This window comes from Carassius auratus, unplaced genomic scaffold (genome assembly GCF_003368295.1).
Source record: "Carassius auratus strain Wakin unplaced genomic scaffold, ASM336829v1 scaf_tig00007301, whole genome shotgun sequence".
Taxonomy (NCBI): Eukaryota; Metazoa; Chordata; class Actinopteri; order Cypriniformes; family Cyprinidae; genus Carassius; species Carassius auratus.
In genome coordinates this window covers 601,936-617,500 of record NW_020523831.1, presented here as the reverse complement: position 1 = coordinate 617,500, position 15,565 = coordinate 601,936, and the positions used below count along the sequence as shown (strand labels likewise).

The 15,565-nt window shown below is 39.6% G+C and overlaps 1 protein-coding gene across 6 annotated transcripts in view; it reads right to left on the bottom strand.

Moving 5' to 3' along the window:
- Nucleotides 1-15,565, bottom strand: part of LOC113071429 (zinc finger CCCH domain-containing protein 13) — a 40,402-nt gene that overhangs the window by 14,695 nt on the left and 10,142 nt on the right. For 3 of the 6 annotated variants that reach the window (XM_026244785.1, XM_026244787.1, XM_026244786.1), the window contains exons 5-6: nt 11,383-14,616; nt 11,035-11,157 (exon numbers count right to left, since the gene is read on the bottom strand). In XM_026244785.1, the coding sequence (XP_026100570.1) occupies nt 11,035-11,157; nt 11,383-14,616 (3,357 nt within the window). The remainder of the gene's footprint in view (nt 1-11,034; nt 11,158-11,382; nt 14,617-15,565) is intronic. The other 3 variants (XM_026244789.1, XM_026244791.1, XM_026244788.1) reach the window with 3 other exon arrangements.

Below are 15,565 nucleotides of genomic sequence, written 5' to 3'. Positions count from 1 at the left end.
GCTTTGACTGTTTCCTGTGACACTGAAACCAAGGATCAGTGTACAGTACAGTACTTTCTTTTGTTCTATCTTTCTGACACACAAGCACACAAATAGAGCCTGAGTGATGGAGAAAAAGCCCTCGTCTGACAGCAGAGTCAATGAGTATTATGAGACATGACATGACTGAAATTCTTCTATCAGGGGGTATATAATCTAGTTGAAAACCTGCCCACCAGCATTGCTTGATTTACTCCACCTCATGGTGTTAGACAAACAGCAGCTTCTTGCTTTTGAGAGTGTTGTTGAACAAGCAGGACTACACCCCTTTCATCTGGTTTATACAGTACACATCTAAACATACCTAACAGGGACTGAATAATATGCAGCATTACTCAAACATTACAATGCTTTGCAAATGTACATGATCTTTTGGTTTTAGAGAGAACATGCTGAGAACATGCATGTAAATGTCCAAGAAGTTTATGCAAACTATTCTGGCAAGTGTAGTGCCAGGTTTCAGTCTGCATGAAACAGTACCCATGCAGACCATGTCTACATTTTGTGTCAATCGTGCTGACCTAGCTTTCCCAGAATGCCCTTCTGGGCTCACTGTGCATATCAAAGCTTCTCTTATACCTCTGCAAAGGTCAAGCCACCAAACACAAACACATACAGAGTAGGAGATGGAGAAGTACCAGGTACAAAAGAAAGAAAATGTATACATACAGGAACATGGTATAACAATTTGATTTAAAAGATTTATCAATCTAGATGTGAAAGTTATCCAGATTCAATGACATAGGAAGTCTCTAAATTCAGCTCCTATAAAACTCCTGTAAGCCTAATGTATCCTACCCAATTCCTGGAGGCACACCAGCAGTCAGATGTCTCCCTTATCTGACCCTTCCATTTTAGGTCTTGCCCTCTACACGTATGCCTAATACTAAATAGTAGGTGATAAAGAGTATATTGATTGAAAATGTACATTATTCATGAACCATATTCAACAGCATAAGTCACGTTACAATGACAACATGACAGACGTAGCTTGTCTAGATTATTAAAGGGATAGTTACCCCAAAAAAAAGTACTATGGAAGTCAATGGCAACACCCACTGTTTGTTTACCAGCAATCTTCAGAATATCTTCTTTTATGATCAACATAAGAAAGCAACTCATACATGTTTTGGATGACATGAGGATGAGAAAATGATGACATAATTTTCTATTTTGTGTGAACTATCCCTTTAAAATACTACTCACATCGGGCCTCATTCATGAAACTTGCGTAAATGAGTAAATTCAGAGTAATTGGTGCTTAAAACAGACCTTCCCGAAAAACTCTCCTCTGGATTCACAAACGCTTTGTAAACATCAGATTTGATAGTTAAACGTGCATGTTAATGAATTTCAAACATTCGTAAATGGGGCGAGCGTGCACGCTCATTCATAATTTCCATAATCCCTGCCCATGAATTCTGTCTAACAACTTTATATGGGAATCATATCATGAAACATAAATAAGGATTTCAACATGCCCTCTCAAAAGCGAATAAATAAGAAAAAAAATTCTCAGACGCAGAAATTGAAGTGTTGTTATCGAAAGTGCATTTAGAACGCAGCATTTTCTCAAGCATACACAGTAGAGTATCATGTCTTAAAAAGTACATTGCAGATGCTGTTAATACAGTTTCCTCTGTTAATCGACCAGTCATCATTCTCTGCACGGTCTCTCAAAATACATCTATTGTGCAGCACTCTGTCTGCCAAATCTAGCAATATCGCTATATCAGCCACAGGAAATGTTTGTTGTTACGTCTCACTCTGGCCATTTTATAGAAAACCATTTCTGTCTATTAGGTACATACCTAACAAAAGTAATTCATTATTTGATAAAAGTATTACATTTGTAGTATTACAAAGTATTACAATTTGATTATATTAGGCCTACTGCTGTTCATAATAATAGTAAAAAGGAAAACACAGTATACTATGTATAATTACTGTATATTATTTTATCAAAATGCTGCGTGATACATAAGTGATTATATAAGGTAAATAGTTTTATAAATGTGCAGCGCCATCAATGAGCAAAACGTTCTCAAAATTTACAACCCATTTACACGGGGCTGGAAGCAGGTGTACATTTTTTGTGTACCAAACTAACATTTCTAAAATCCAAACACGTTCATTAAATCACAGGAAATCTGTTGAAGTTTACTTCCATTCGGAACATTCATTCACAGATTTGTGCCACACCACTGTCTGCAGCACCTTCACACACAGACGTAACTTACTAGAGAAGCAACAAGTGTGATATAATGTTCCTCTGTAAATAAATACAATTTACAATCATGTCTTGCACACTTTAATGCTCTTTGATTGGAACATATATGCTCCCTTCAAACTGGAATCATGGCGAAATATCCTGTTATTTCCACATTGAGGGCATTAACAGTCAAATACAACAAACGTCTGAAGCTAGTTAAGGTATTATTTAATTAGGGTTGGAACTAAACTTTTTATGGAGGTAGATCCCCAGCAATTGGACTGAGTAGTCACATTCTCCATCAAGTTATTGAAGGACCCCCAACACTGCATATTTTGCATGTCTCATTTGTCTGACATACCCGTTTCAGGTCTCTGAGTCATGAATCAGGTGTGTTTGATTAAGGAGACATGCAAAATGTTCAGTCCTCCAGAGTTTATTTCTATACCTAATCAGACACACAGCTGCCTGTAATTTTCAAGCAATCCTGAAGACATCTGAGGACAGATTTTCCAGGTTTGTTTGATAGGGGACAGCCCTCAACTTTGCAGGACGGAGGCCCACCAGGACCAGAGTTGCCCATTCCTGTCGTACAGCTTGAGACAACTACGGAAGCAAGCTCAGTATCAGGTTCAGACAATGACAAAAGAAAGGCTATAAGCAGTTTTGTTTAAATGGAACGTGACCTCCTAGACAGAGATTGTGCACTACATGGTGCCAGGTGGGAAATCAGTATGTGTGCTACTCTGTATTTGTGGTTTAAGTGATGATGATTTTGGGTAATGAAGAGATAAAAATTGCATATCTTTCTCTTACGGATGAGGGAGTGCTCGGTGAAGCCTGCGAGGTGGTTCGTCTGCGCAGGGATACGCGCTGTTGGCTGCGCAGGCTGAATCTCCGGAAGGACTCTCGGCTGCGACTGGCCAGGCTGCGAAGGGAGGCAGCCCTCTTAAAGCCACCTCCGTCCTCTTCACCTCCTCCTGCAGATCTTCTCTCTACCCCGCTGGAGACCAAGTTGAGGGCACCTTGAAAGGAACGGCGCACATTCCCCATCCAGCCCGACACATGTGAGTGGGCCACTGACAGCTTGTCGCCGAGATACTCCATCTCTCAGGATTCAGAGTGAGTAACTTTAATAAAAGTGTGTGTCCTTATGAAGCTCAATGTCAAGATTTTTCAGTGAAGTTCTTTAACTTGAAACACTGTGGAAATCCAATCAAGACTCTCAAATGGAAGCGCTAAGGTCCATTGAGGGAAGTGCCCGCGATTTAAAAGGGACCCCAGTCCAGTCAGGTCCAGTTGAACGAGCATCTGTGTTTAAACTCCATGGTTGGGAGGCATTTTATGATACAGAGGTGTTGCCTCTTTAGCCCCGTCCAGCAACTTAAGTAGTGTTCTGGTACACCATGTCTCCAGAGCGAGGCCAGGACAGATTGTGCTCGACTCTGCACTGCGGTATCAAACAAACTGCAAAAGGCCACAAAGCAGCAGACTGTGATCTAACTTCCAACAATGCTTGACCAAAGTTTGGGAACTAGTTTAAGTAGCATAACTCAATAGCTACATTTTCAACTGCGAGTCACATATATAAAGTCATTCATGTACTTCTAATTTAAGATTATTCAAAAGTGATTATTCAAAATTACATGGACAAAATAATATAAGGGGAAAAAAATGACTTACTGTTGATCGAGTCATCGTTCTACAATGCAGTTTTCTGTGACATCATAGTAAGAGCTAGAATAGAGGACACTGGGTTTTCCCTGAGAACACAGCAGTTCTGCAATGCCTCATTATCAGTGACAAAGCAACAAAGTTATAGTTATTATGTAGCCACAGAGGCACCTGCAATTACGTCCCTAAACAAAAAATAGAGTGGCGTGATGTCATGGAAGCTAATTCAATACGCTTTACTTATTAACCTGAGTAACTCTTTTTAAATTTCAATCAATCAATGCATCAATGAATGAATGGCATGCAAATGTCATTCACATTTCATTGACAAACGTCATGTCTCTTCAAGCTGCGTCACTAGAGATGGTCTGAAATGAGCAGTGCACCGCTCCTACATGAATGTTTGAGAGCCTTTTGAGTGGATCTGTCAGCAGAGTCACATACTCAAAACAAACGCTGGTCAACTCATGAATCACAGCTGTCAAACACACCGACTTTCCCAGTCCCGTCTCAAACCTGTCAGGCAGCGTGAGCTACCTCAACACAACTGTATCTTCCAAAGAGCATCAAAACTGTCCAGCTGTCAATTCGGAAAACATCTGTAAATCTCAATGTAGGGGCAGACGGAAAGCTGGAGACCAGGATGAGTGTTTCCTTATTTCTTTGTTGCTAGAATGCCGAGTACACACAAGTCTGAAAGTCTGTTTGTAAGACGTGGAAATCAGGAGCCAGAAGTATCCAGGTGGTTTCGCGGGCAGTGAAATACAAATGCTGTTTCGAGGTGGTCTTTTCCTCTGGTTGTCCTTAAATGTGTCCCATGCGTCAGCTTTCCTGCATCCGTCCCCCGTGCTACAGGACTTGTACTCAAGGAGAAAACAGAGGGAGGAGGAAAACGAGAGCAGAGACAGAAAGGGAGGGGTTAGGGAAGCCCGTGATATGAGCATGAGAGAGAGAGAGAGAGAGAGAGAGAGAGAGAGAGGGAGGAAGATATATGCACTGCAGTGTTCCCTGCTACTGTTCCAGCTTTGAGAGAGAAAGAGAAAGAGAGAGAGATGGAGAGAGGTGCATTGTTTGATGAAAGGAACAAAAAAGAAGAAGAAATTGTTAACAGAAACAAATAAATGGGATTAATAGTACATACTTGTGCATGTTTGTGCTTGTAAGGTGTTTAAAGCATATGGTACAATGAGTTAGTTTGCTTTGCAAATGTATACAATCTGTCATGCAAACATCACTGATGACCAACCAAACCTTGCTATCCTTTTTTGGCCTGACATTTATTTCCATATCCGCTTACTGAACTTCAGAATCGGATATCTGATTTTGAGTCTTTGACATAACCACAGATCGCAAGCAAAAATGAAATTAGTGAATCTTTCTGTACATCTTAATAGATTATGGGAATAATTGATGTATGAACTAAACATAATGAGTTCAAATGGGGGTAAAAAAGAAAAGAAAAAAAAAGACGGAGACAGTGAAATGCTGAGGTGCAATTTAGCATCCACTAGTGGACTGAGAAACAATTACACTGTGTAAATGAAGAAGAAAATAAATCTCACTGAGACCAAATATGATCTAAATATTAATATTAATAATATAGCCATATGCCACTGAACTATTACAGCTATCTTAAATCACTGTTTCAGTTGTGTTTTTTCACACATACAGTGGCCTTTAAAAGTCTGAGGCCTCACATAAGTCACATGCCAATTTAGAAATAAAGTAAGTTTGAAATATTGTGATACAATGAATATGTAATATAAAAAATTATATTTATATAAATAATTATCCGGTTTTAGCTGGCACAGAAGACAGAAATCACTAACATTAGATTGAGGAACAGCATAACAAGAGAGTCTTATAAATGGCAAAAGCCAATCAATGGCAAATTAGTTTTTGTTCCGTTTATAGAGACAGAGCAATAGGAATCTGCTTTCCTTCTTTTATGACAATCGGTACACAACAACAAATCTTATTACAGGGTAAGCAGCATAGACGCAAAGATTTCATATACAGATACAATATAAACTGTCATGAGGATAATCTGGCTAACGTCCATATATCGTTTAAGCGCATACATTAGCCACAGTGCTGAGTGGTAAAATGATGACCATACTTTTAATAATGTATCATCACAAGAAAACATCATGTCAGCCTGGCATTCAAATGAGTCACAGAGGCACTGCTCATGATTCAGTCATCTGCCTGATGGTAAAACCACCTCAGAGAACAGGAATCTCTTGCTTACTGCATTTTCTAAAATACTGTTTGGATCATACAGTATATTTAGTGCTGCTTAAAAATATATATATAACGTACAACACCGGTATAGTTTATGATAGAGAGCTTTACTTACTCCACCCTTGTTTTGAAAACCTCACGACTATTAACAGACCTAAAAGCCTATTACCAAAATAATCACGTTAGTTTAGGACAACTTAAAGTAAGACAATCTTGCAATGGAATTCAAAATGCTGTCAAACTACATTTTTTTACTAATGTAGTGTAACATAAATGTCAAATAAATTTGGTCCCAATAGGACAGTACTGTGTGTGTTCACTTTGTGTGTGGATGTGAAGGTATATTTCACTTAAAATTACTTGACCCTTTTTTTCAGAGAACTACACTACACAACTACACATATGCGACCTTTTGAAATGACATTGCGACCCAAATTTTTTTGAGGTCGCAAATATATCACAGATTATTTTTGTACCTACCTTATGTTTTAGGCAATATGCTATGATTTACTATGAACATTTATTAAAACAGAAATGTGTATTTAAAAAATAAGTTTTATAACGTGCTCTGAGCATTCAACACATCAAGTTGGCTTCAGCCCTGCGATGCAGGAAAGCTCAACTGAGTCGCTGGTTACTCGAGAGAGCCGCGTCTCACGAACAGCAACACAGAACCAAGCTTTCCATTAGGATGTTCGCGTCATCCTGCACCTGAACGAACAAATACAAATTGCAGTTTAAACAAACAGAAAAAAAAGAGCGAAAGAGCACAATTCAGCACCGCAGTGTTCAAGGAAAACAGAGAGACACGTCTCAAAGTCTTCTTGCTTTTATACCGACAAGTACATACTAAATGTCAAAATACCTGTCTTGGAAAGTGTTTTCGAAAAGTCTGTGGTTATGTCTTAAGTGAAAGTAAAGAGTTGGAAAGTATTGGATGCATTGTCTCTTAAAGTGACTGCGCCTAATTTACTAGCTCTGCTGTCAGTGTCTTTAATGTATGAAAATGAAAGTACATCACTCACTGCTCTTGATTGAATTACATTGTAGTTTTAACAATCATTTATCCACAGTCAAACCAAAAATATCTTTGTCAAAGATAATATCAAATATAATTGATTATATTTTTTTACTAGTGGTTGAAGGACACTACTTCATTTATGTAAATGAGTATAGCAAAAAAACAGAGACCTGTGAAATATTATACCCAAAAATTCTTCATACTGTAGACTACCAGTGAAACTGGGAGAAATTACATAACAATTAAAAAATTAGGGACCTGACCATTTTTTGCTTAAGTGTTTCTTTCTTTAATTGCTAATGCAACCTTTTCACACCACGGACTGAACCAAATTAAGCATTGCTTGCTTGGTAACTGTTCAACAAAGTATTGATAGTTGTGTAAATATTGTCATACTGACAGTTGTCTGAAGTTTTGGTTGATTCCATTACATATCTTTCTATCAATGTTATCTGACATTATCAAGAGAATTTTGTTCTGACACAGTGTAACTGAGTTCTTGTCATATGTATAATGCCACTGTACAACCTGCACCAGGGCCCCTTTAACCCCAGCTGCGGCCCTGGGTTAAGATACCAAGAGAGAGCAATGCATTGTGTGTACTGTAAGAAATAAAACAAGAAGACATGTGGCTTAAAAGATGACAAGTAAAATTAAAAGCACATCTGTATGCAATACAGCTTCATTATCCAGAGCGGCTTACTATAAAAAATGTGTGCGACCAAATGATGTTTTGCGCCAGTAACTGAAAAAGTTAGTCGCGCAAGTGCCACCAGTGGAAAAGGTTAGTGTAGTTCCCTGTTTTCGGTCATCAGTTGGTCACCTGTTCCAATACCCAATCACATTTTAAAGGGTTAGCCTTTAACAACAAACAACAGCTTATTGGGTTGATTACTGGGTTACATCCTATTACTGACTACATCAAGATAACAAAGAGTAATTCTAAAGTCCAAACAGAACAAGTGGTCTAAATTGTTTGATGTTCCTCTTTAAACCACATGTTGCCTATACAGGAAGGGTAACACTGACTTATGCTACTTCCTTTGTCTAAATACTTTACACATCAAAACTGAAAATTACAGCATACACAGGTGATGGCACAGGCTTCGACATATGTGGTTGCTTCGGCTTTTCGTAAAGATCATTTTGTTAGAGCCCAGTTTTATGACTGTGACACAGCAATGGCAAAGTTAACTGTTAGACTAAAATATCTGTTTGCTCAATAAGATGCTCAAATTTAGAAATGAAACAAATCTAAACTTCTTAGTATCTCAACTCCTTTTTTTTCCAACGAAATCTTCTCCTATAGTCACTTGACAATCAAAGAGATGCTGTTGATGTGCAGATGATATAAAAGGAACCTGGACCTGGTTGCTAGAATACGTTTATTGTGCACTTTTAATTTAAGATTGGCTTGGCCAATGGCCATTTACATTAACAGAACTGTTTCATTCAGCTTGTGTGCATACTAAAATTATTGATAAAAATGCAACGTAAGCATATGTTTTGGTATAGCTTGAAGATGCACACAGCCAGTCAATGAGCAGCGCTTCCTGAATAAAATGTGTACTCTATTGTTTTAAAATCCCTAATCCATGATATCTATCTATATTAAATGTTTCTGATACTGCATATGATTACTAAGCTCACATTAATTAAAAGCAGAAATATACCTGAAATATACCCCAAATATAATATACCTGAGCCCAAAACCAATATCTGATTCATTCAAAGATGCCTGGGGAGACAGAAAACAAATTACAAAGTATTTTTTTATGGAGGGTGAGCCATCGGTCCACCTCCATCGCCTGAATAACTTTCAGGAAATTAAAGGAACAGAGTGAAAACAATGTCTACTTAATTAGCCCCTTAAAGAGACCCCACCTTGGTCACATGGAAGATAATACTACTGAACAGATACTTCACAAATCAATATGTTATAACAGACTGAATGCATCTAGGCTAGGAGAAAAAGCATTTCTCTCAGATAGCATGACGCATTGTGGTTGTATAGTGGTATGTGCAGTTGCATTACCATCTTGACAGAAAAATAATGTAAGCTTACCCATAGCCACCAACAGCAGGAAGGACAGAAGTGATAAGCCATGTTTCTATGAAGCAAATCCTCCTATTCAGCTCAAAATAATGTCTCACAGTCTTCTGTGAATGTTCATTACTTCTCTACCTCTCTCAGTGTCTGTGTAAATCCTCTGTGCCTGTGAGCACACAGTGATGTTAAAATGACACTTCCTATGATGACCAATACTGAGAAAAGATGAGAGCGAGAGAGAGAGCAAGAGAGAGAGAATGCTTCCTCTTGAAGCCCACATGTAGACAACCACACCACAACAAAAAAACTCAAACATTAAAGTGAGAAACAAACGGCCAGTCCTGGAAAGGCTTCTGTTTCAAATGAAATTAAAGGTTAAGAGGATATTCTCGGCTGGCAGATCAGTCACATTTTTATAACCACAACTAACTGTGAATCATAAAAAAATCAACATTGTAATAACTTAATTCATACAGCAGATGGCACTATATATGCATTCAGAGGAACTCTGCAAAAAAAAAAAAAAAAAAAAAAAAAAAAAAAAGAGAATAAGAAAAACTTTCCTCTTTTCTAAAAACACTTCATCATCCAAGAATTTGTGTGAAATTTCAATGAACCCGTAAACCAAAAACAAGAAGGTAATCGATCTTAAGCTCTTCAACAGAATGTTTAGACTGGAGTTAATGTTATCCATACATGTTCATAACTTTCCACACAGTTGTTATGATAGTGATTAAGTCTGTTTTTACTTTGATTTACACAATCTCACTCGCTGCTAGAAGTGTAGCCATGTAGAAAACACTCTACTATTACACAGTAACTTTAAGGCACTCCTTTCTGTCATCAGACTGCATTCCTGCACCACCCACTCAAACACACACAAATGAAACAAGCTAGTTAGCCTCCATACCCGACAAACATGCATATAAATATAAACATTCAGCTTTAATGACCCACAGCCTAAATAACTAGTTCAATATGCGCTTTAACATTTCTATTAAGTCCATCAGATATGGGCAAACATCATTAGCCGAGCACTGCGTGCCAGAAAGGGTCATATGACAGCTGTTATTCACATTGTAAGGGAACTCCTCCAACATCTGGTCTCTAAAAGCTGGTGACATCATCAGAAGTCAACAGGCAATCTCTCCATCCTTCATTTTTATACACTTTCCATTAGAACATGGGGAAGAACTCGACTCTTATGTAAGGTGTTTGCTGGTCCATGTGCAAAGTAGTGCTGGGGCAATTTCATCTCAGTTCTCTTAAGCCTATTGACAACATCTGAAATATAGCTCAAAACTGTGTGCTAAATTACAAGTTTTAGATTAGGGCCTGAACAAAAACAACTTCACAATGTTTATGATGGAGGGAGAGAAACAATGACCTCAGTGATTTTGGCTAAGTTTTATAAGTTGAGAAATTAACAAGCTTCATACTCCTTGCAAAAGTTTCAACCTTCATTGATAATGTGACAAGTTTGTGTTATAAAAGGCAGGTGAGTTAAGGAAATTAAAATGAAAACAAAAAGCTGTACACTGTTTATCAATTAGAAGTGCTAATATAAAAATGAATCTCAATAAAAAAAAAAGATAATTATAACTACTTTGATTCCTTCATCTCTTTTTATATCACTGCAATCCCTTAGTAAATATTCAATAGATTACCCAGCCTTAGTGCAAAGTACCTGTAAATATGGTTCTGTGTATGAGCATGTGTATGAGAAAATGAGTGACATACCGAAAGAAAAATACACAAAACAAAGGTTTTAAGTCCGATTATGCTCCTACTTACCGAGCTCTCTCCACTTCTTTCTTTGTGTGCACTCCGACTTCTGCGAGTTCTTACATGGGGAAGTGGGCCATCAGCAGAGCTTTCTGTGGGGGCCGATCTTCGACTCATACTCCTTGAACGTTTCTACACAAACATAGAAAGGACCACAATCAAGATCATTTAAATAATTCAAAAGAAACAATACAACACAACTAGGGACCTGCTGACACAATATCTGATCAAGGTGATTCTGCAATTCAACTGACCAATGTCAATACTATGCTAACACAACACAACACACACACAAAAAGACAATACGGTGGGAATGTGTGTGTGCAAACATCTATGCCAGAGTGTGTTCTTCCTCACCTGTTGTATTTTGTCCCTGTGTGAGGCTCGGTTCTCTCTCTGTCCCTGAGATGCCAGCTCCCAGTTTGGGCTCCACATAGGATCGGTGACAGAGATATTTGCAACGTGACTAGTGGGTACAGGAGTCTCTTTCTTAGCTACTGGCGTTTTGGGAGAAGAAACCAAAGCTCCACTTGACCCTACATTCAAAGGTGCTGAGGTCCAGCGTCTCTCTGGGGTCATTGTAGGGGCTACAGAGGGTCCAAAACCTGGTTGGGCAGTCGACACAGGTGTTTGAATTGGAACCATGGATGGTGCAAGAGTGGGATGCTGTACAGGAATAGAGACTGGACTCATGGAAGAGGTTGAACTGGGTGTCAAAACGTTACTTAAACCTCTATCCTCATGACGCAAGAGTTGTTGATCAAGGCCACCAGGTCTGGTGCTAATTGGTCTTCTGGATCCTCCCATGGCTTGTACCCAAAGGGGCTCATCTACAGCCAGCTCTGCTTGAGTATGTCCCCAAGCATTAGTTTGCCCATGGGGCAAAGCTGAGATGGGCTGCTGAGCCACAAAGGCCCAATCTGAGGTCTCAATCAATGAGTGGGTTTGTGGCTTAGGTCTTTCTGTAGCAGAGGGCTGTGAATGAGGTTGGGTTTGATGCAGAATTTGAGGTTGCAGAGGTGGCGGGAGTTGAGTTCTCATACGTTCTGCAGGGGGGGGCTGGAAGAAAGCCTGGGACTGAGGGTGAAACTGGGACTGAGGAGGAGACTGAAATTGGGATGGTGTTTGGGGTTTGAGAACATTTGGCTGTGTGGCCTGTGGGCGAGCTTGAATCACTGAACCAACACCTCCTGACTCCAAACCTGCAAATCCAGTTAAAGGGAAGGAATCAGGTTGGGTTTGACTCCTGAATGAATCAATGTCTAAGATGGCAGGTTTGTAAAGCTCAGCAGGAAGAAATGAGGGCTGCTTCCATCGAGCTGTGGGGCTATTCTCATGGCTGTCTCGACCACTCCTAAAACCAAGGGACATTGCATCCAGATCAAGAACTTTAGGCCGAAGTGGAGATGTAGGTATAGACTTCTCTTGCTCAGTCTCCATCCGATGTCGTTCTGCTCCTCTCTGCCTTTCAGGGTTCTGTTGTCTCTCTTCTCGCTCTTTTTTTGATCTCTGTTTCACTTGCTCTTGCTGGAGTTGTCTTTCCCGCTGTCTCTGCAACTCAAAATCAAGAAGCTGTCGTCTCTCTAGCTCCTTGATCCTCTCAAGTTCTTCAAGCTCTTTTTTAGCCTCTCTCTCCTCTACTCTCTGCCGCTTCCATATCTCAATCTCAAGCTCTCTCTGCTTCTGTCTTTCAAGTTCTTTCTGCCTTTCAGTCTCCCTCTGTCTTTCAATTTCCTGTTGTCTCTCCAACTCTTGTTGCCTCTCAAGTTCCCTTTGCCTGTCCAATTCTTTCTGCCTTTCCAACCATCTCTGTCTTTCCCTCTCTTGCTCTTTCTGTTTCTCCAACTCTCGCTGCCTCTCCAAATCTCGCTGTCTTTCGAACTCCTTAAGCCTCTCCATTTCTCTTTGTTTTTCAAGTTCTCTGTGCTTTCGCCTTTCAATTTCCCTTTGTCTCTCAAGCTCCAGCATCTCCTTCTGTTTTTCAAATTCTCGAATCTTCAGCATCTCTTGTTCGAGCATTCTCTCTTTCTCTCGCTCAAACTCTTTTTGTCGTTGCCTCTCAAACTCTCTCTGCTGATCTAGTTCTTTTTCTGCAGCCTTCATTCGCTCATATTCAATTTGTTTCTGTCGCTCCTTTTCTCGTCTCTGTTGTTCAATTTCCCTTTGTCTCTCCAACTCCCTCTGCTGATCTAGTTCTTTTTCTGCAGCCTTCATTCGCTCATATTCAATTTGTTTCTGTCGCTCCTTTTCTCGTCTCTGTTGTTCAATTTCCCTTTGTCTCTCCAACTCCCTCTGTCTTTCCAACTCTTTTTGTCTCTCTTTCTCTTTCTGTTTCTCAACTTCTCTCCTTTTCTCCCTTTCAATTTTTTGTTTCTTTATCTCCAAATCTCTCAGTTTCATCACCTTTTCAAACTCTTTTCTTTGTCTCTCTTTTTCCAACTCATCCCTGTCTGTTTTTTGCCGTTCCCTTTCTTGTAATATGTGATCTGTTCTTAGTCCAGTGTCCTTTTTATGCTGTTCCTCTTGCAAATCTCTCTGCATTGCAGCTTCCAATGAAGGATTTCTTCTGAATGAAGCAACTGGATTCTGAGGACCCCACTGCCCTAATCTAACAGTGAAATCATCAAATGGAACCTCCTTCATCCCTCTGTCCTCTCCACCCACCATACTTCGTTTAACTCTCCCTAAGATTGCTTCCTCATCCACTCTTTCACCTTGATGCACAGGCTCTTGAATCTGACCAGTCAGAGCAAAGTAAGTGGCTCTAGGTTTGTTCATTTGTTCTTCTGCTTCTAACATCTTAGGCCGTTTGGGTGCTGCAACTTCCTCTCGTTCCCTTTCTCCGTCTCTTTGTGTTTCTAACGGTTTCTTCATTTCTGCTTCACTATCTTCCTCCTCTTCCTCCAATGCTGCTGCTGCAGCCATGTGCAATTCCGTCTGTCTCTGTATCTCTTCTTCCATCTTTCTCAACATCTCTCTCTGTTGCTCCCTCTGAGATTCAATCTCTCTGTCTGCCTCTGTGGTAGTCAATTTGTGTAATGCCCCAACTCTGAGGTAACGTGGAGTGGCTGTGTCATCTTTTAGCGGGTTACTTATCTCATGAGTAGGTCTGTCCTCTTTACGTGGAGGAACTGATCGCTTAGAACGCAGTGTGAGAGCTCTGTCCTCAAGCGAAGCGGTTGGCAAAACTTCACTAAAAGCATGGCTCTCTCCAAACACAGCCACAGTGTCAAATACATGGTCCGCACGTACAGGGCTGGAAGGAGAGACCTGTTCTCTATAGGTTGCTTTGACCAAACTACCAGAATCATAATCTTCAAGAGCTTTAAAGGTGTTATCTTGAATACGCAAAGAGTGGTTTCGTCTTGGCATGGGTTTAATTGTGCTTTCCTGCTGTGCTCTTGGCTCTTGTGAAATGTTATCCTCCATCATTTGAACATTATGCCTCTCCACCACATGGTCAAACATAGACGCTCGTACTGTTTGCACTCCATCACTTTCAAAACTGGTAGGCAAGTCTTGAACACCCAGTGATGGTGCTTTCCTCTCCTCCTGTTTGGTGAACTTCCCTTCACTCGTGGAGAAATCAAACTAGAAAATAAAATAAAAATACAATTAAGTATATTTTTTACATGATTTCCCTTGCCTTTAGCCAGTATTCCATCCAAAGTTGTGAATTTAACTTATGCGCAAAATTGGAATATCGCACAAAACATTTGCGAACAAGCACTGCTTCCATCCAATGAGTCAAAGAAAACAAAATCGCCACTTCCTTATAAACTGGCACTACACATCACTAAGAAAGTAGGAGACGCTACTGAATTTAACAATTTTCCTATATAATAAATTACTTGCACCTCAGAACTTTCGGAGGTGGATGCTGATGTTTGTGAATGCAGTTGTTTAACAGTTCTGGGAGGCAATTATACAGCAGTTATACAATTCTTTGAAGACAGACTTTGCTCGGGCATTTCCAAATTACCATATAACATTTCAGATGATGTGGAACAAGATCTGTCTGTTGGTTAGTCTGGATTTACCATCCCATAGCGCAAAGTCACATGCCTTTTTTGATGCACTTGGAGGAATTTATTTGCAAAATGCATTTACATCTCCCATTATTCGCATTAACCCTTTATCGCACAAGTCAAAAACCACCTCAAGTGAGCTTAAAAACTTTTTTTTTGAATTAAAGCATTTTTATTTTAAATTCAGCATTTCCATCACTCGATTCTGATGCGACACTTCAAAATGTGCATAAAACCAGGGTGATGAAAATCAGCTATTGATTCCTTTCTTTGTCTCGGTTTCTTTCATGGGTATGCAAGAACCCAGAATTTGGATCGACTTTCAGTCAGACTAGTTGAGCTCTGTCTACAACTGTGATTCTTTAAGAAGCAGCCTTTGCCCCACGTGTAATTATAGCTTTCGCTGACAGGTATGGCATTTAGAGGTAACGTTTTCTTTGCTCATATATGAGCTATCATTACAGTGGGCGTCTGTGTGCATTATGTGTATTACATGACTGATTTAGAGGCAA